The 22,512-nt window shown below is 40.0% G+C and overlaps 1 protein-coding gene across 1 annotated transcript in view; it reads right to left on the bottom strand.

Moving 5' to 3' along the window:
- The window catches only part of LOC133648998 (SH3 domain and tetratricopeptide repeat-containing protein 2-like), a 38,849-nt gene extending 17,684 nt beyond the window's left edge, over positions 1–21,165 (bottom strand). The window contains 8 exon segments of the mRNA XM_062045645.1: positions 5,518–5,591; positions 5,690–5,885; positions 7,876–8,019; positions 9,744–9,849; positions 10,675–10,802; positions 11,210–11,341; positions 20,101–20,199; positions 20,805–21,165. Coding sequence (XP_061901629.1) covers positions 5,518–5,591; positions 5,690–5,885; positions 7,876–8,019; positions 9,744–9,849; positions 10,675–10,802; positions 11,210–11,341; positions 20,101–20,199; positions 20,805–20,925 — 1,000 coding nt within the window. The 5' untranslated portion in view covers positions 20,926–21,165.
- Positions 21,166–22,512: the final 1,347 nt, after the last annotated feature.

The following is a 22,512-nucleotide window of genomic DNA, read 5'->3' as shown; positions in this document are numbered from 1 at the left end:
TAAAATCATGTGGAAAAATGTACTAAATAATACAAAAGCCTGTCGCTCAAAGTAACTGATCGTACCGTCACTGTACTTAGCATTTGTATGAGAATAGGCGACAATTCTGCATTAAGGCAGAATTGTTTTCTGTATTCTGTTTGTAAACAGTAGCATGTACTTTATATTGAATACAGAGCATACTTTTAATAGCAGAAAATGTGGTTGTCTTGACTTTCTATATCCACTGTAAATACATGAAATATAGCCACATGGCATTTATGCTAAAAGCAAGTTGACACTAAGCCCATTACATTGATTAAACAAAAATGATTTATTTAAAAAGTAATCATATAACAACAAATCATTTAGGTAACAGGATTGTGCTGAGTTGGTAATCCCCCAACTAACAGTTGACATTTTAAGAAATATACAGAACAACATTTTGTATCTTTGGCCTTCCAATGATGCAACTTCCTGCGGACCATGTGACTTGTCGAATATTCTGTATCAGTGGTTCTTAACCTTGTTGGAGGTACCGAACCCCACCCGTTTCATATGCGCATTCACCGAACCCTTCTTTAGTGAAAAATAAAATGTTTTTTTTCAAATTCAAGACAAAGTTATATGTTTTTGGTAACACTTTAGTATGGGGAACATATTCTAAGTAATAAAGACTTAATTTAGAGTTATTTGGTTAGGGTTAGGGTCAGGATTAGAGGGTTAGGGTTATAACCCTCTAATGCTGAATAAGGCATTAATAAGTACTTAATAATGACTTGTTAAGAGCCAATATGTTACTAATTTGCATGTTAATAAGCAACTAATTAATGGTGAATATGTTCCCCATACTAAAGTGTTACCATGTTTTTTTTTACTGGTGCATAAAATGAACCGTGCATGAACATCACCTTGTTCAAACAACAAAACCAACACAGTGCATAAACTCACAACAAAACCAACACAGTGCATAAACTCACAACAAATGACACACCTGCAAATCAGTCAGCTGTTGCCGTATCCGTAATACGCCGATAAGGAGAAGTTTTTATTTACACGATGAGTCGGGTGTGTTTGAGGCCGATGAGTCGGGTGTGTCTGAGGCCGACTCACCGAACCCCTAGGGTTCGATCGAACCCAGGTTAAGAACCACTGTTCTATATGTTAGGGTATACCAGGACTGAGTAGAAAAACCCAGAGGCAAAACTAAAGTGAAAATTATGACTATTTAAAAAAAATAATAAAGCAAGCTTATAAGTATGGTTTGATACTAAGAAGTAACACAAATTTGTAAAAAAAAAAAATATATATATATATTTTTTGAAGGATTAAAATGGATTACACAGTATTTCATGGTAGGACGCGGGGACAGGCAACACATGCTAGTCTCCCAGTAGTGCGGTGGGTTAGCGCACATTTTTAGGCGTACCGTTACGGAGCGGATAAAAGCGCCAATTTTTTTACAGGCCTTCTTTATGACCTACTGAAGGATTTTAGAAGGGTACTCAAACTTAAATATTGAAAATACCCATATAGTGCACAAAATTGTTTAAAAAATGTTATTCCGGAGTCATAAAAGGTATATTGCTGATAAATTGTTGTTTTTTTCCACTTAGGAAGGTAAATTTGCTTTTAATTGGGTCCAGTGATGGATAAACATTCAAAATGATGTCTAAAATGCATTACCAAGGCACCTGGTACAGGTACATCCTCCATAAAGTCCTGTACAGTATAGGCGGAATTAAGAAAAAAGCTGAAAAAATGTCATGTTCTGCATGTAGTGTGGGTAAAGACATTCTCTATTCATTTTGTAATTAGAATTAATCATGAAGTTGTTCATAATCGCAACTACTGTTTCAATATACATTCACAACACCAGATGGCGATATATAAACTAGCCTGCATGATCACAATAAGTTCCAGCCTGATCACATGATCACATGATCCTTCAGTGGAAGACCCCCCAGCAAGATGTGCACTCCTTCCTCTGTTCTATGAGAAATCTGCCACAGCAGCCATGATTAAGCATGGCATGGATGTTCAGAGACAGGCTGTTCAATTTCTCAATCCAGGACAGATCCCTGTCACTGCATTTGATCAGCCTCTGTTTGCTCTGGCTAAGCTTGTACAATGGAAATGGCCGAACACCCATGGTGAAAGAGTTCATGTAGTTATGCTGGGAGGATTACACACAGAGATGGCTCTCTGGAATACACTTGGCGATCTCCTAGAGGGCTCTGGTTGGACGACAGCACTGATTGAAGCAGAAGTGGCATCAAGTGGCATGGCTGAGTCGTTTCTGAAAGCAGCACACCTAACACGAACCAGGCATGCACACCAGGTCACTGTCTTGACACTGCACAATCTACAACAGGAGGCTTTCAGGGTTAGTGCAGGCCCCAAAGATGAAGAGTCCTTCATGGCTTGGAGAAACAACATGCTGAAGAAGAGTCCGACGTTCATGTTCTGGGATCTGATCATGAGATATGAAACCCTCATTCTCATCTTCATAAGGGCACACAGAGAGCAGAATTTCCTACTGTATGTAGAAGTGCTTGAAGAACTGGCCCCTCTATTCTTTGCCTTGGACCATGTGAACTATTCAAGATGGTTGCCTGTCCATATCAGGGACATGAAGTCTTTGCCCGACTCTATCAAGGACGAGTTTGAGAAGAATTCTCACTGGGTTCTTTCAAAGACATCTAACAGGTTTTCTGCAATCCCACTGGACCAAGCTCATGAACAAGAGAACAAGAATGTGAAAGGTTCAGGTGGTGCGGTTGGCCTCACAGAAAATCCAACTGCCTTCAGAAGATGGATGCTCACAGGCCCAGAAATGGCAAGATTGATAAAGGAATTTGAAGAGGAATATCTCCAAGATGACAAAGAGAGCTTCCAGCACCATGAGCAGGGTCTTGGCACACAGAAGACATTCCAGAGACAGGTCAACAGTCTGTCAGATACCATAAGGCGTATGGGAAACCCTTTCCTGGATGTCTTCGAGGAACTTGTGACTCTTGATAGTCGCAACTGCGCAGATAAATTAGTCGCAAATACCATGCTCATCCTGGAGGACACAGGGAAGAGACAATATCAGGAGTTTGTCAAGAAGGTGCTTGATGAACGCACACAATCTATCCATGATCCGATTAAAAGGAATTCCTTGGCAGTCTTCAGGCAACCTAGACGCAAGACAATGTCTAAAGATGGGAAAAAGATTAAAGTGCTTCAGAACAACGTGGCACTCTTTGGCCAGCTATATGTAGCTATGCAGAGCCGTGAGAGTAATTTGGATGAATTCTTTACACATGAGGTGCAGTCCTTCCCTCCATCTCTCTCAGACTTTGGAAAACTTCATCTGACAGGCACCAAATCAGACCTGCTACAATGTCTTGAGCAGCCAGCACAATCAGAGCCACCCTCAACCTATGACTTCAAAGTCCTAGATGGGGCAGTAATTGTCCACTGCCTGCCCACTATTAGAGTGAGCACGTTTGATGCTTATGCAAATGAGGTTTTCATCCCCTACCTGCAGAAGCAGCTGCAGGATGCAAAACGATTGGATGTTGTATGGGACACGTACATCCCTGACAGCTTGAAGGAGTCCACCCGAGAAAAAAGAGGACGTGGTGTTCGCAGGAAAGTGTCAGGCCCGACAAAGTTGCCAGGCAACTGGATGGACTTTCTTCGCGACCCAATCAACAAGAAGGAGTTGTTTGATTTCTTGACATCCAAGATCCAAGAGTTCAGCTGGCCACCAACCAAAGCTGTGTATGTCACATCGGGGCAAGCGGTGTCAGGACAAGCTTTTGGTTCCACTAGCATGATGGACTGTTGCAACCATGAGGAGGCAGACACAAGGATAGTGGTCCATCTACAATGCGCATTGAAGGAGGGAGCAAAGACAGTTCTTGTGCGAACTGTGGACACTGATGTCATCGTGATCCTTGCTGGTTTATTTTCTGATTTGGTGGTGCTTCAACCATTGACTGACATCTGGGTGGCTTTTGGCATGGGAAAAAGGTTCAGATATTACCACATAAACCACATCTGCAAAAGCCTGGGGGAACCCAAATCACAAGGTCGGCTTATGTTCCACGCATATTCAGGTTGTGACACAACATCTGCATTTAACGGAAAAGGCAAGAAGTCAGCTTGGAGGGCCTGGCAAGCCTATGATGCTGCTACAGAAACATTTATGTATCTGGCAAAGCATCCATTCCAGGAACTAAAAGTTGACTCTGAGCATTTCCAGACACTTGAGAGGCTGACTGTGATCCTGTACAACAGATCCAGTCCTTTGAACTCCATCAGTCAAACAAGGAAGGAACTCTTCTGTCAAGACAGTCGGCCGATGGAGAGATTACCTCCCACGCAGGATGCCCTACTCCAGCATGTAAAACGGGCTGTGTTTCAGGCAGGAATCTGGGCAACCAGCACAGACACACAGCAAGTGATTCCTTCTCCAAAGGACTTTGGATGGACCAAGGACGAAACAGGGTCATGGGTTCCAGTTTGGATAACCATTCCCGAGGTCTCCATTGCCTGCAGAGAGCTGATAAAATGCTCATGTAAAGGTGACTGTTCCAGCTGTAAATGCAGCAATGCTAATATTGACTGTTCTCCACTTTGCAAATGCAACTGCTGCAAATAGACACCAGGTACAGTTATGCACACCAATACACCAAGTTTCCACATTATGATGCATGTCAATTTGTTTAAATTGTGACAACAATTGTTTTCTTGCCTGTTTCACGTGCAGATTACTTCATAGTGTAGTAAGAAGAGTCATCCAGGCCATTGGTCCTCAGCCCCCATGCTGATCATGTGCACCAGCTGACTTGCCCCTTTAATTTATTTTTGGCCTCAATCAGAGTTCTAACATTATAATTGCATTAAAGGTTTTATGGATAATACTTCATGTGCTGGGTCTTGAATCATCATCTGAAAATGATACTTTTTGCTATTTCCGTCCATAATGAGGCCTTATTTGAAAGCCAAATGGTTCATAATGGAATCAAATATTGGCATTCTGGCTGTTCTGGGATGTGAAGACACTACCTGTAGACACCCTGTGCAAGTATGATGTAAAAACTAGCAGCAGGAGGACACATGACAAGAATTAGTCCTTTTTTAGTATAGGCGTTTTTTGCAGTTATTGATCAAAATAACTTATGTGCACTATAAAGGTATTTTCAATATTTAAGTTTGAGTACCCTTCTAAAATCCTTCAGTAGGTCATAAAGAAGGCCCATAAAAAATTTGGCGCTTTTATCCGCTCCGTAACGGTAATGTCACTAAGCCACCAGACTACAGTGCTTTAAGGTTGTTTCAATTCATCTTTTCAATTATTTATTAAACAATGCAAACATATCCACTTTGTTTAATGCAACTATTATTTTGTACAGTTAATTGTTTTCATGCAGTTATATATATTTTCCCATTGACAAAAATGGCACCAATTCAGTGGAACAGCCCTTATTTGGTGCCTTATAAGTTATAACTGTATTAGGTTGGAGGGTATGAGTACAGTTTTACCAAGTGGATGTTCAAACGGCTCTTTTTCTAATGGCGAGCATCCCGCACTGCCTGGGTAATTCTTCAGGAACCATCTAATGGAAGGAGAAAGTATGTTACCTATTGTTAATCCATATCATCATCACATGATATGAATTGTGTCAGTGTGCTTCTATAGTAAAAAAGGTCTCACTGGTAGAAAGGGTAGGGCAACGGCTGAGTGCCATCAATAGGCACTAGTCCGTGGTGTCCGGTGGAGAGCACTGTACCCTCCCACATGTCATCCTGTCCTGTGTCTTTCACCATTAGCAGATCGTTCTTTTTGAAAGACAGCTGTTCTTCATCATCCTCCTCAACTCTTGTGTAGAGTGCTTTAGCAAAGAAGGATCCTGTAGCAATGTATCATTAGGCGCATGATAAGATACTCAGCATTAGACACCATCTTTCCTAACATGTAAAAAGCTTTTTAGCTCTCCTGTGGTCAATAAAATCCCTTCATAGATATTTGGCATCAGCAAAACTGCTGATTTACTGCTTGGAAAATTATGGATGGTGGAAACCAAATCCATACGGTCTAATTCAATCTCATTAAAGTATGGCAGCATTGCAGTTTTATTTTGTCAAAAAAAGAACAGGAGTTTAAAAAGGTGATATCTGTTTCAATTTTTTTTTTTTTTGCTGCAAAAGCAAACTTCAAAAACAGTTAATTCTCAAACTGTGTCATGTGTACCACCAGTGGTACCCCGGCTCGATCTAGTGGTAGGCCAAAGAATCACACTGTTTTATTTTACTATATATTCAAACATAGTGTTAATCTTCAAACTGTGTGTAATGTTACAGTGGCCAAAAATATTCAATATACTTGTTAAATAAAACATCTGTTATGAGCCACCTTCACGCAAACCTAATACTGATTTCCCCCGGACTACTTATGCTCTCCAGTCCATTCACTCGGCACCATTCTTGATGCTATAACCCTCCAGTTGTGTTCACCTCCTCCACTCTGGCTCCACTCACGCTCCTCTTTCATGAGACTTTTAATTTGTTTCTCTCCACACTTTTTTGTGTGCGACTTCTGTTTCTCCACACCTTTTGTGTGCATCCTCAGTTGTATATCCCACTCCTTTTTGAGAGTGCCTTTGGTCATTATTCCTATTTCTTTTCGTGTTTGTGTTGGGTGTCATGTTGATGCGTGGATCGTTCTCCCAAGAAGCAGATGGAACTCCGGAGGCAAAGTGCAGGTAAGGAAATTATTTAATGTCCATAAATCATTCAAAATACAAAAGTACAGTGTGCCGGTAGCACGGGAAGCTAATGGAATAGCTAACAAGAAAAAAAATGGCAAAGCTTAAATAGCTCAGGAATCCATAAGTAGACGTCGTAACTGTTGCATGGACGCAAATAAGAAAGCCAGACAGTGTGTGGTGAAAAACAGGAATAAGTAGCTCTCTGATTAGTGCCCGGCAGCAGGTGAGCGTGCCAAACACTAATCAGAGGCAGGTGAAACCAACCTTCACCCGTAGCAACCAAAACACAAACCAAGGGGTGCTCAAAACAGGAACCGAGTGAGTCAAAGACTAAACAAAACATGATCCGGGCAACGGATCGTGACATTGGGGGTCCTACTCCCACTAAGGCTGATTGTTACATCTGCCCTGTTTTTAATGAATACTTAGGCCTACTACACTACAGTATGTTGATGTTGGTCATTATGGTGGTACTTGGAGAGCCAAGTTTTTTCTAAGGTAGTACTTGGTGAGAAAACATGAGAACCACTGTTCTAGAATACTATTATATTAAGCAAGCTTTAACTGTGGTTACTTTTCAATTTAAATTGAATACTGCCAGGGCTGCCCCTCCCTATATGCAAATCAGGTGCTGTGCGTTGGGGCCCCGCGATCCGTGGGGGGTCCCGTGGGGGGCCCCATTAATGAATGACAGGGCACTTTTGTCACCGATAAAAATACAATGGCACATTTCCCCAGACTGCTATACAATTGTGCTGGGATTGTATCCCTATCAGAGGTGCGTCAGCACATTTATGTTTTAAATATGTTAAATGTGTTATTTTGCACAAAACATATATTTCCCATGAATTTGCTTCTGTACAAAACATCCATCAAATTAAATCCAAGTTTGATTTAAACATCGAGGAAGAGGGCGGGTCATAATGATTGCAGTTCTAATCGTAACATACAGCAGCTTTAAATAGAAAATGAATCAATGCACATCTCAAAAGTATAAGTTCCACCTGAACAATAGATTTTGAACTCCAGGTGTATTTATTTGATTCCACCAAATTTAATCCCAGTGTTAATAATCAAATATCTGCTGTTCATCCAATGTTTTTCAAGCAGTTTCAATTGAAACATTTCTTACCTTCCTGAGGTAAAAGTGCCAGGTAGAGAGTGGCCAGTTGATCCTCATCCACTGTCACGTTTATCTCCAAGTCACTGAGCAGTTTGGGGGCCAGCCAGAAGGACTGATCACACAGGAAGTTCTCCAAGCAGCGAGCCACATAACCTACCATGTAGTTAAAATTCACAACAATTACCAAAGATCAGGGGTGTCAACAAATAAGGTAAAGTGGGGATGTTGTACTTGGACCCATAACATTTGACAATTGTAGTTTATAAGTCATTAAAAAGGGATGACATAAATATTAAGATAAAACAAATATAACCTAACAAGGTTGCTTGAATCAAATGAGGAATGTCTAAAACACCCCCTATTAAAAATGCTAAATACTTTGTTCCACCTGGATGGAGCAAACGTAGCTTGGAAAAATTTTTATTTAACACGGATGTAATAACAACATCAAAGCTCACCTTTAAAGGGGACTGCACTTTTTTGGAATTTTGCCTATCGTTCACAATCATTATGACAACGGATTTTTTTTTCCAATGCATTCTAACTTGCAAATAAACATAAATAAAAGTCTGCTTACAGCGGAGCCAATAGCAGCGCCTCTATTTCGCCCATAAAATCCAATAAATAACAATTCAAAAACCGCCAACAATACTCCATTTACATTTCGTGACTTGAATATTAGTGATATTGTTATTATAAGTGCTAACGCAGACAAACTATTTAAACCCGTGTGAGGATTATGGTCATTCTTGTTCTAAATGGGAATATATGAACATCCTAGCAGTCGGCATCCTAATGACAGCAGGCATTGCACAGTAAGTGATGTTTTATTATGTTTGTTGAGTCATGAAGTCAGCAGTGAGTAATAATCAGTGATGAAGAAAAAAAATGCAAACTTTGTGATGCGTTTTTTAAATGAATAGGCCGTTAATGCTTAACATGATCAAAATACGTAAATATTAAATGTTATTATAAATGTGCCTTTTACTACATTACCTATATACATATGTGTATATAAAATCGCATTGGAAGTGTATGGATGTTTTTTAAGGATTTTATGGGCGGAATAGAACTGCTCCCATGGTCTCCATTATAAGCAGACTTTTGATCGCATTTATTTAATATTTAGAATGAAAAAAAATACATTTATTGTCTCATTGTCTCTCTTATAAGTCTCATAATGGTTGTGAACTATAGGCAAAATTCCAAATAAAGTGCAGTTCCCCTTCAAGCATTCACATAAAGCACCGACATTTTGGCACAAGGATAAAGTGGTAATAGTAAACATATGATACATCTAGAAAGTTGAACATCACTGCCTGGAACTGTGGTGCGTTCAAGGACCCTCAAATGTAGTTAGAAACAGAGGCGTCACTAGGCTTTAAAGACAGCTGGAGTCAGAACTCACAAGAGATGCACTAATAATAATATCATGTTTATGTGAATCATCTTTACACTCTGACATAAAGGAAAACTTGACAGACTTATCATTTTATTTATGTGAAATGTGAATACAGGTTATATGACTGTTTGAATTCATAATCTGGCCACTTTACATTGAATTTATTGGCACGATTTTGTCGGTAAAAAGAACATACCGTACATGTGTTTTTAAAATGTTTCGTCTATTTTCTATTTCTAGTCTAGATATCATTCCCAGCATGTATGTATTTTAAAAAATCTACTTTCAACAAAAATGTATCCAATACGTTTTTAGTAGGTGTGTGTGTATGGGGCAGCGATGTTAGGTTTAGGCTGGGATAGGGGGCCCTTCAGGAGTATGGGAGCCAAGAATTTGGTGCTACGACGCCCCTGCCAATGATATCGGCCTGAATGGCAAAACGAAACGATGAACACCAAGATAAATAAAATCCTACCTAATGTTAAATAAGTTGAAAACTTCCAGATCTCTTCCACAGTTTTGAATGAGAGTACAAAGCTGTCTTTCTCTGCATGGACAGACACCAGACGTGCAGACAGATCCTGCAAGAGCAAAGTCATTCTTAGCATAAAAATCAAATTTCACAGTGTCTTATGTAATAATAATATTGTGCACATTATGACTCATTGTGCTATCCAAAAATGTCAAGAGTGAGAGTGTCTAAAACAGTGGTTCTTAACCTTGTTGGCGGTACCGAACCCCACCAGTTTCACATGCGCATTCACCGAACCCTTCTTTAGTGAAAAATAAAATGATGTGTTTTTTTTCAAATTCAAGACAAAGTTATGTTTTTGGTAACACTTTAGTATGGGGAACATATTCTAAATAACAAAGACTTAATTTAGAGTTTTTTGGACACTAGGGGAACATATTTTAAGTAACAAAGAGTTAATTTAGAGTTATTTGGTTAGGGTTAGGGTTAGGGTTAGAGAGTTAGGGCCAGGGTTAGAATAAGGCCATGCCAAATAAGGTATTAATAAGTATTTAATATTGACTAGTTAAGAGCCAATATGTTACTAATTTGCATGTTAATAAGCAACTAATTAATGGTGAATATGTTCCCCATACTAAAGTGGTACCATGTTTTATTACTGGTGCACAAAACTACTGTCCATGAACATCACCTTGTTCAAACAACAAAACCAACACAGCGCATAAACTCACAACAAATTACACACCTGCAAATCAGTGTGACTTCTGCTGTTGCCGTATCCGTAATACGCCGATACAGAGAAGTTTTTATTTACACGATGAGTCGAGTGTGTCTTGACCTCCGCCGAACCCCTGAGCCCGACTCACCGAACCCCTAGGGTTCGATCGAACCCAGGTTAAGAACCACTGGTCTAAAAGGTCTGATTTTCACTTACTTTAAATAACTGGGTGACATCTTTGCTGTTGCTCTCCACCACTCGGAGTCGAGTCCGCAGGGACTCCTGGAGCGCCCGGTCAGGATCCGCACTGGAGCGTCGCCGTCCAGTAAAAAAGAGCATAATTTCTAGACAGGATACATAATGTCAAATTTCCTTAAAGAAATACTGTTTCAAAGCCAAAAAGTGTATCTCCCATTATTTTATACATCAGCGTATGAATGAAGGGTTTACTGTCTGTAAGCAAACGGAAAACTTTCAAAAGTTCATTAAAGATTTTCTACGGTAGCTCATATTACAAGGAAATGCTCTGTGCGAACCGTCTCGGTCCCGAGAGGAATAACAAAGCGATTAGACTGCTGACTAGACTTTCAGCGGCCATTACACTCCATTTGAAAAGAAGAACCTGGAGCAACGGGTGTGATGGAGCCAACATGCTGAGAAGGTAAACCAGTCTCTAAGTAGGCTACAGTAAGCATGACCAAAGACGGTGTATCGGCTGAAAGACTGTGGTTCAAACATCAACAACTGATACCTGAGGGGAATTTTTCTCCCAGTGTCACCCGACTTCCTCGAAGGAAACCCTCTTTCCTCTTCCAGTAGTTCCCTGGCTCCAACTCTCCTTCACCCGACTCCCCCAGGGGGCCATCATCATCCTCACCTGCTCCTAAAGAAGACCACAGAACAGATACAATGCAAAGAGGTCACGTCTCGAGACATGTAATCAATCAAATAGTCAGGCTTTGGTTATTTGCTCTTAAATCCCGCAGATGTAATGCTTTGCTATCCCGATACTTCAATCAATCAATCAAAGTTTATTTATATAGCCCTTAATCACAAGTGTCTCAAAGGGCTGCACAAGCCACAACGACATCCTCGGCTCAGATCCCACATCAGGGCAAGAAAAAACTCAACCCAATGGGATACAATTAGAAACCTTAATACTTCTGTCCATATAATAAACCAGTGTTTCCTATACATTCAAGCAAGTAGAAATGATTCCATTAAAATGTATATTGTTAAAGGTTTAACAATTTCCAATGATCGCAACGCTAATTTTTGTTAGCCTGTCAATAGACGTGTCCATTGTATGTTAGCATTTAGTGTCAACCTTTATCCTGTATAGCTGCATTGCTTTTTTGCAGTTTATGCCAATATTGTTTCATTCATTTAACATGATTCATACATGCATGGGCATGGGTACTTCACATGTAAAATAATATGTTTTCCTTTGTGTGTTCAGTTTTACTGCCACTTCATTGTGGAGACTATTAATAAACGACCTCAAGTTGAAAGTTTTCCATTTCTAACTTAAAGGATTGTTGACCTAACTTCCAAACTAAACTTACAACATTCAAGGAGTACAGAATAACATATGACAATAAACCAGGGGTGTGCAAAGTGCATTCAAGTAGTAAAATAAGCAGCAAAAATAAGCCACAGTTGATACTATTAACTAATAACACCATTTTGTCTTTAAATCTATGTACTGTTTAAAAAATGTTGTAGCTTTAAAAAGCCAAAAAACATGCTTTTTAGCCAGTTATGCTAATTTCACTATGAGGTCATACAGGCTGTATTCAGTCACGTGACATTTGAACGGAAGTAAACAAAGTGGTGGGCCACCAAACCAACACGGGTACCGTGCCACAAACAGTGTGCAAGTACGCAAGGGGCCGAGATCTTACCACTAAAAGGAGATACAAGCAAAAAAATGCAAACTATGCAATGTAATCTATCCCTGTGCGTTATCAAAAAAAGATGTGTCGAGTAATCTCAAGGATTATCCGTCTGACGCGTTACCAGACATGTTGAATTATCTTGTGCTCCAGACGTCATTCTACACGACAAAACAGATTAAAACTTGGAAAAGCACAAAGGCCTACAACTTCTTGGTTAAGGAAATTGGTATCAAGACGCTCCCGGATAAATAATGCATCGTTTTTGCTGGGGTAAAGTTGCATTTACTGATTTTTAACTTCTCATCTACAGCCGTGTTTGTTGCCTTATTGTCGTTGCGCCGTTATGAGAATGCATGGTTTTCCCCGCCGTTATCAAAATACAACTATAGACGCCAACATGGTGTATGTGCTGAAAGCTTCATTTATAACTGCTGCCTTTGGTAAAAGCTTAACTCTTTTAGGTTTTGCTTATGTTTGATTTATTTTATTTTGACTCGCCGACTTGGTGGTTTACAAAACACTCGTAGCAAAAATAAATTGTAAAAACTCAGAAACAAGATACAATACAAATTATTTCAAGATAATGCAAACCCCAAAACCAGTGAAGTTGGCACGTTGTGTAAATCGTAAATAAAAACAGAATTAAAGGATTTGCAAATCCTTTTCAACCTATATTCAATTGGATAGACTGCAAAGACAAGATACTTAATATTTGAACTGGAAAACATTGTTATTCTTTGCAAATATTAGCTCATTTGGAATTTTAAGCCTGCAACAAAAAGGTTGGCACAAGTGGCAAAAAAGACTGAGAAAGTAGAGGAATGCTCATCAAACACTTATTTGGAACATCCCACAGGTGAACAGGCTAATTGGGAACAGGTGGGTGCCATGCTTGTGTATAAAAGCAGCTTCCATGAAATGCTCAGTCATTCACAAACAAGGATGGGGCGAGGGTCACCACTTTGTCAACAAATGCGTGAGCAAATTGTCCAACAGTTTGAGAACAACATTTCTAAACGAGCTATTGCAAGGAATTTAGGGATTTCACCATCTATGGTCCGTAATATCATCAAAAGGTTCAGAGAATCTGGAGAAATCACGCATGGGTAACTTACACATCTGTGAAGGCACCATTAATGCTGAAAGGTACATACAGGATTTGGAGCAACATATGTTGCCATCCAAGCAACATCTTTTTCATGGACGCCCCTGCTTATTTCAGCAAGCCAATGCCAAGCCACGTGTTACAACAGTGTGGCTTCATAATAAAAGAGTGCGGGTACTAGACTGGCCTGCCTGTCGTCCAGACCTGTCTCCCATTGAAAATGTGTGGTGCATTATGAAGCCTAAAATAGCACAACGGAGACCCCCGGACTGTTAAACAACTTAAGCTGTACATCAAGCAAGAATGGGAAAGAATTCCACCTGAAAAGCTTCAAAAATTGGTCTCCTCCATACTTGCCAACCCTCCCGAATTTTCCGGGAGACTCCCGAATTCAGTGCCTCTCCCGAAAATCTCCCGGGACAACCATTCTCCCGAATGTCTCCCGATTTCCAGCCGGACTTAAGACACGCCCCCTCCAGGTCTGTGCGGACCTGAGTGAGGACAGCCTGTCGTCACGTCCGCTTGGCCAACCAAAAAGTAACCACAGAACACTATACCGTATAGTGTTCTGTGGTTACTTTTTGGTTGGCCAACGGTTTACGTTGTAGTGCGCACCCTGACGGCAAGTGTGGGAGTCGGTTCTGAAGTATGAAGTAAAGAGACGTAACTTCATCACCTCGCCTGGTTATTGACTCCAACCCAGAATATTACACTGCCCATACCTACGCTCCTTCAAAGGCTGTGCTACTGGCTGCAAAGCATTGCACTTTTCAAATACAACAATGAGTAGAGAGGAGTGTCATGTGTGTATGTGTAAATAAATGAACACTGAAATTCAAATATTTATTTCATTTATATGTATATATATAATAAAATACATATATATACTGTAGCTAGAATTCACTGAAAGTCAAGTATTTATTTTATTTATGTATATATATATATATATATATATATATATATATATATATATATATATATATATACGTGTATATATATATATATATATATATATATATATATATATATATATATATATATATATATACGTGTATATATATATACGTGTATATATATATATATATATATATATATATATATATATATATATATATATATATATATATATATATATATATATATATATATATATATATATATATATATATATATATAAGAAATACTTCAATTTCAGTGAATCCTAGCTATAAATATACTCCTCCCCAAGCCTTGTATAATAAATGAGCCGGACGTGAAGTCAGGGGAACACAACCTATTGACACCAACCAGACCCTGCCCCCACCACAACCCTGGACACACCCCAGGCGCCACAAACTTCATTTAGAACTTTTGTCTGATAAAGATGAAGGTGTGGAAACAATGCTATCAAGGAAGTTATCAAGGGTGATGTTCAAAGTATGCTGCGATTACAACACAAAGGTTTTCCTGGAAGTGTCAATAGATGACACATGATGACACTAACCCACAATCACAACGGGACAATAACTTCACATCTATGATCAAAGAAGAAGAACCGAATGTAGAATGCAAGGTAAGCTGCATTCCGTTTTGTGAAGATACGTTTATCCATGTCCGCAACACGTCAATAATGACGATTATTGGTTTTTTTATACTTTTATGATATTCTGGAATGTTGAATTGTGTGAATGTGAAGTCCTAGCCTTTATTAAGCCTCTCCACTTTCCTGTATCAGTCCCTTTAGGATTTTGCTGAATTTTTTTTACGAATGCAACTTTTTCACAACCGTGCAAAGCTCGAATTAGAAATGTTAAAGTGCTTTTTTTCAATAACGTTGTATCAGGTGGGGATTTTATAAATGTTTTAAATAGAAGTGTAAAGGTTCTTTGTAACGATGACTTTGTAACCGGTGGTCACATTAAATAATGTATTTGTATTTAGCAGTGGTGTGCCGTCAGGGCCAGCAAGGCCTTCTCTGCTGGCCTAACATAACCAGAAATCATGATCATAATTAAAGATAAAAGTATCTTTTTATTTACTTTCCCTAAATATCTAAAAGTATTCATGTCATATTATGCTCCTTCCAGCGCTGTTGTTTTTAGTTTATAGAGTTTTTATCCAATCAGAATTCAGCTAGCTTATATTGTCATGCTGTACCAAATAATAATAATAATAATAATAATAATAATGGATTAGATTTTATATCATGCTTTTCTATTATTAGATACTCAAAGCGCTCACAGAGAAGTGGGAACCCATCATTCATTCACACCTGGTGGTGGTAAGCTACATTTGTAGACTGCCTAGAGCAGGGGTGTCCAAACTTTTTCCACCCAGGGCCGCACACGGAAAAATTAGAGCATGTGGGGGCCATTTTGATATTTTTCATTTTCAAACCATAACAAAATATATGCATTTTTTATTTACTTTACCTTAAAGGGTCTCAGTCATTAAAATGTTAAAAATAAGTCAGATTATTTATTTTTTTAAATTATTTAACGCTTACAGTAAATCTCTATATCAACTTCGAGTTGATATAAAGTAATACAAATTAAAAAAAATGTTTTATGGCTTTTCTGTCAAAAACAACTTAGTTTTTTTATAGTAAAACTGAAATATGCAGTATTTAGTAATACGAGCCCTAAAAGATCAATAATGCAGAACACCATTGATTTTAATTATTTCATATTTTAGAGTAATCACAGTAAAAAGATAAATAAAAAATCACTAAATATATTTGGGATCCAAAAGGTGCCCCACTCATAAAGTGATACATTTTTATTAGGTTTTTCTTTTACTTTCAACACTTAAGTTACGAGATCAACTTCAGATATATCTGTCGATTTTATGCTGGAACTATTATTTTGTTTGTTTTATGCACTTTTGTCAAAGAATACTTTGATGTTTTATATAGCTACTACACAATATATGCAATATTTACCACATAAAACATTTTAAAGTGAAATATTTGAAGTAATTGGAGCCCTGAAAATAATTCATTATAACATGGATTTTTTGTCTTTTTTTTTTTTTTTTTGAGCAATGGCAAAAAAAGAAACATGAAGAAAGACAAAAGAAAAAAAAAACAGCCTGCATGGCAGCTTTTGTGTCAACATTGCAACTTTTTCTCGTTAGATTTCACCTCATTCCACTTTTTTTAATGTTCTTTTTTATTTTTACAATAGTATTTCCAGAATGTGTGGCGGGCCGGTAAACAATTAGCTGCGGGCCGCAAATGGCCCCTGGGCCGCACTTTGGACACCCCTGGCCTAGAGCCTTCAGCTGGCGTCTGTGCACTGTAATTGAACGGGAACATACAGTAATAGACAGTTGCCATAGCCAATCAGATCACAAGTTGTTGTCAGTAAAGCCTTCTAGATGGCCTAAGGCAGATCAGTGATGTATGAGCCAGGTAACATAAGAACTCCATTACCCAGCATGCCACAGTAGTGGAGAGCATGCGCAGCAGCCCCGTTTAGGTTGTTAAATGTAGACATGCCGGTGTGGAGTAAACTTTAAGAAGTCAGCCAGCACGCCTCGTCTGCATCTTTTATGATTAGACAAGACAACACATATATTTGCAAGGCCATTTTCAAGAAGGATATTTTTAAAGAGAAACTACATCTTGTGAAGTTTGTACATCGAGGTTCTAAAAGGGGGTGTTCCAAGTTCAGTGTCTGTTAAAAATTCCAATCGGGTTTACGGGCCTCATGCATAGTACAAACAGCCCTGGTCAGAGTCACCAATTACCATCTGGACCTTAATGCTACCTTAGACACAATTGACCATAATGCTCCTGTTCATTGTCTCCAGCACATTGTTGGCACAGCTCTGGATTGGTTCGACTCCTATCTCACAGATAGGGCTGAGTATGTGCAGGCCCTGGGGGACGCTAAATCACAGCCCCATACCATCACCTGCGGGGCCCCCACAAGGGTCCGTCCTTGGTCCGACCCTCTTTGATATCTACATGCTCCCCCTGGGTCACATCATCAGAATGCATTGAGTCTCATTCAACTGCTCTGCTGATGAGACACAGCTCTATGTGAGATTGGACCCAGCATCCCCATCAGCGCTCATCTCCTGTCTGGAGGAGATAGAGGTGTGGATTTCCAACTTTCTCCAACTAAACAAAAAACATAAGCCATCCAAATTGGTACTGCTCACCAACTCCGCTTCTCCCCTTTAAACTGCATCACTTTTTCTGGCCACTCCATTAACCGCTCCCCCTCTGTTACAAATCAGGGAGTCGAATTTGACCCCCATCTGTCATTTCATACCCATGTCCATCACCTCTGCAAAATTGCATTTCTTCACCTCAGGAATATTCCTATACTCTGCCCCTCTATCTCCCTCATTGATGCTGAAAAAGCTGGTCCAGACCCCTTTGTCTCCACCAGGCTCGATTACTGCAATGCACTCCTATTCGGGATCCCTCAAAGGAGCCTTCAAAAACGTCAACACATCCACAACAGTCCTGCCAGGATTATGATGAGGGTCCACAAGTATGAACACATTACCCCTATTCTCCGGAAACTGCACTGGCTCCCCATCCACTACCGTATGGAATACTAAATCTACCTTTTGACCCACCAATGCATTAATGTACCAAAGAACTCATCACACCACAATCTACATCAAGAAACCTTCGATATGCAAATACACACGGTGTGTAGTCAATCCTGCTTTTGTTGAGAACATAGGGGGAACCGTTGGAGCGATGATTTTTGTAGGTAGATGAGAGAAGATTAGAGACATCTCTGTCAAAGTAAACAATGATGGCATTTGAATGGTTCTGTAGTTGACGTGTTAGTTTGAGCTTTTGCTCTGAGACAAATTCCATTGGCAAAAATGAGAGTGATTTGTCACAATGTGCGGGGAAGTTGCAAGGCAGCGCATATTTTGTTTGGATGTATTGAATTTGCCCGGAGGGTCTGCTCATTTGTTATCATCAAAGGATTTGTATTATTTAGTTTTTTTTGTGCAATGGTTATTAATTAACATAATTACCTATAAAATTACTTAAAACAGGGGTCCCCAGACTACGGCCCGCAGGAAGTCCCAAGTTTAAAAACAAGAAAAAAATTATTATTTTTTCTTTTTCTAAATATATCTTATCTAATCCATTTTCTACCGCTTGTTACTCTCGCCATCTCCTAGCCGCTCAGGCAAATCATATTGTCTGAAAAGGCATTTTACCATCGATAACGTGACATCATCGACAAAATGCGCATTCTTTCAGTCAATTAGTGCGCAAGGATTATATATATATATATATATATATATATATATATATATATATATATATATATATATATATATATATATATATATATATATATATACTACCGTTCAAAAGTTTGGGGTCACATTGAAATGTCATTTTTGAAGGAAAAGCACTGTACTTTTCAATAAAGATAACTTTAAACTAGTCTTAACTTTAAAGAAATACACTCTATACATTGTTAATGTGGTAAATGACTATTCTAGCTGCAAAAGTCTGGTTTTTGGTGCAATATCTACATAGGTGTATAGAGGCCCATTTCCAGCAACTATCACTCCAGTGTTCTAATGGTACAATGTGTTTGCTCATTGGCTCAGAAGGCTAATTGATGATTAGAAAACCCTTGTGCAATCATGTTCACACATCTGAAAACAGTTTAGCTCGTTACAGAAGCTACAAAACTGACCTTCCTTTGAGCAGATTGAGTTTCTGGAGCATCACATTTGTGGGGTCAATTGAACGTTCAAAATGGCCAGAAAAATAGAACTTTCATCTGAAACTCGACAGTCTATTCTTGTTCTTGGAAATGAAGGCTATTCCACAAAATTGTTTGGGTGACCCCAAACTTTTGAACGGTAGTGTATATATATATACATATATAAGTCATACCAAAGACTATAAAAATGAGACCCATTACCTCCCTGCTTGGCACTCAGGATCAAGGGTTGGAATTGGGGGTTAAATCACCAAAAATTATTCCCGGGCGTGGCCACCGCTGCTGCTCACTGCTCCCCTCACCTCCCAGGGGGTGAAAAAGGGTGATGGGTCAAATGCAGAGAATAATTTCGCCACACCTAGTGTGTGTGTGACAATCATTGGTACTTTAACTTTAACATATGTATATACACATATACTATATATATATATATATATATATATATATATATATATATATATATATATATATATATATATATATATATATATATATATATATATATATATATATATATATATATATATATACTGTATACGTACATATACACACACATATATATATATATATATACACACACACATATATATATATACTCTATATATATATACACATATACATATATACATGTGTGTATATATATATATAACCCAGGGCGGCCCCCGAGTCAAAAGGTTTGGGGACCCTTGACTTAAAGTAATGTTAATTAGTATCACGGAATTCAGCAAGTTCCATTTCAAAGGTTCCATTGTAAAAAAAAAAGGACCCTAAGAAGTAGGAAACATCTGTCTGTGCTGGAGTGATGCATGTACAGTATTATCTTGTCTGAAAGTGAGGTGGACGCTAAAGTTTGTACCACAGGGAAGGGAAGAAGTGCAACACATCACATATATATTTTTAAATGGATTAGGGCATAGGCAACATGCAATCAGTTCTGCACCTTCAGTCATGATGTCATTTCCTGAGAAGTGGTCATTGGTCCCCCCGAGAGTGTATGATGGCTCCCTCCACAGGGCATCCAGCTCAGCAGGAGAGATGTCTGTGAAGGGGAACAAATCAGTGCTGGAGGAATCACATTCTTCAAAGTTTTGATATAAACGCACCATGTTGCTACCTAGCCAGGGGACAGACGGCCAGGGGAGTCCAAATACACAAAGTTAGTAAAGGGTCTTAGGATGGCACTGTGCACACACGGGCTTGGCAAAGACACACACACACGCACACACAAGGTGATGTCAGATAATCCTCCAAAAGCACCTCAGTCCTGAGCGTGCACACGTTTTTTTTTTAGACACAACAAAACACGGTAACCCACTGCACTTTGCTTCTTTCTCAACATGCTGTGTCAGTGCTAATGCATCCTGCCAAGCATTCAAAACGGAACAATAGAGCGCACAACTTGGCCAAACAATGCAACATGACATGATGTCAGAGAGGACAAGCGCCCATTCTCTTCCACCCTCGGACACAAAAGACAGGAGCGCCGGGGTCAGGCTTGCAACACCCACATGCTTTCTACAACACGGAAACACACAGTGTTACCTTCTTGACTTAGTGTGTTACCCATGATGCACATTGAGCTACGCTCCACTACTAGTCATGACAGTGCTGAGGCAGCACGGGGCGGGCGGCTCGGGGACCGACCTGTGAAGGAGGAGAGGCAGAATTTGATGAGGGGTCCACAGCAGGAGGAGTTGAGCAGCGGTCTGCAGCAACAAGACGCCATTTGGCCCAGGAAGCTGCAGCTCCCGGGGATCAGTGCCATCCCATCAGTTCCCTTCTGCCCCTGGAACAACAACTCACACTCTTCCTCCCTGTGTTGGACAGGCCCGCTTCCCTTTCCTATGTCTGCACTTATCCCGCTCACTCGTTCTTTCTCTCCTCTCACCAGTCAATGTTGAGTGTCCCTTCTTTACAAGCTGCATCTCCTCCGGTCTGGCTTTCACTCCGCAGTCCCACCGTCTCTTTCTGTCTCCATCCATCTCCACCCACTAGCCTCTCTCTCTCTCTCTCTCTCTCTCTCTCTCTCTCTCTCTCTCTCTCTCTCTCTCCTGCCCAGTCAATGTATGAGTGCACACAGCACTTTCCAGTTGGTATGAGTGTGTAGGGGGAAGGCCTTGACAGAGATTCCCCCCCCTGTCTTGTTGTGTGTGCACGCATGCTTGTGTGGGGGGGGCCGACTGGCAAAATATGCACAGAATGTGTGTCACAATAAACACTGTGTGTGATAATTGCTGACCTGCAGTGAGGCAATGCCATGAAGGGACAGGAAAAGAAGGGGGAGAGCAGCCTTGCTATAGAGTACATCACTTATCTCAAATCTCTCTGCCCTCTGCTGTGATGAGGAACAAAGGTACGGTACGACATGACATCAGCACGAGGACAGCGTCACGCTGCACCACGCCAGGAGAAGCAGATAAAGAAGTGTAACGATGATGTGGAAATTAATTCAATTGATTTACATAGTTTAAAGGCCTACTGAAACCCACTACTACCGACCACGCAGTCTGATAGTTTATATATCAATGATGAAATCTTAACATTGCAACACATGCCAATACGGCCGGGTTAGATTACTAAAGTGCAATTTTAAATTTCCCGCGAAATATCCTGCTGAAAACGTCTCGGTATGATGACGTTTGCGCGTGACGTCAAGGATTGTAGAGGACATTTTGGGACACCATGGTGGCCAGCTATTAAGTCGTCTATTTTCATCGCAAAATTCCACAGTATTCTGGACATCTGTGTTGGTGAATCTTTTGCAATTTGTTCAATGAACAATGGAGACAGCAAAGAAGAAAGCTGTAGGTGGGAAGCGGTGTATTAGCGGCCGGCTGCAGCAACACAAACACGTAGCCGGTGTTTCATTGTTTACATTCCCGAAAGATGACAGTCAAGCTTTACCATTGGCCTGTGGAGAACTGGGACAACAGAGACTCTTACCAGGAGGACTTTGAGTTGGATACGCGGTACCGTGAGTACGCAGCTGCGGCTTCCAAACATTTGATCGCTTGCCCGTACGTGCGTGCCGCTATGTGCATGTCACGTACGTAACTTTGGGGACTTTGGGGAAATATATGTGCTGTATGAACTTTGGGGAGGTGAACGGTACTTTGGGCTGTGGGATTGAGTGTGTTGTGCGGGTGTTTGAGTTGTATTGGCGGGTTATATGGACGGGAGGGTGGAGGTGTTTGTTATGCGGGATTAATTTGTGGCATGTCCTTCACTCTCACTTTCCTCATCCACAAATCTTTCATCCTCGCTCAAATTAATGGGGAAATCGTCGCTTTCTCGGTCCGAATCGCTCTCGCTGCTGGTGGCCATGATTGGGGGGCGGTATAGCTCGGTTGGT

The sequence above is a fragment of the Entelurus aequoreus genome, linkage group LG04 (genome assembly GCF_033978785.1).
Source record: "Entelurus aequoreus isolate RoL-2023_Sb linkage group LG04, RoL_Eaeq_v1.1, whole genome shotgun sequence".
NCBI lineage: Eukaryota > Metazoa > Chordata > Actinopteri > Syngnathiformes > Syngnathidae > Entelurus > Entelurus aequoreus.
The sequence above is the reverse complement of the archived record's forward strand: the minus strand, read 5'-3'. Positions and strand labels throughout refer to the sequence as shown.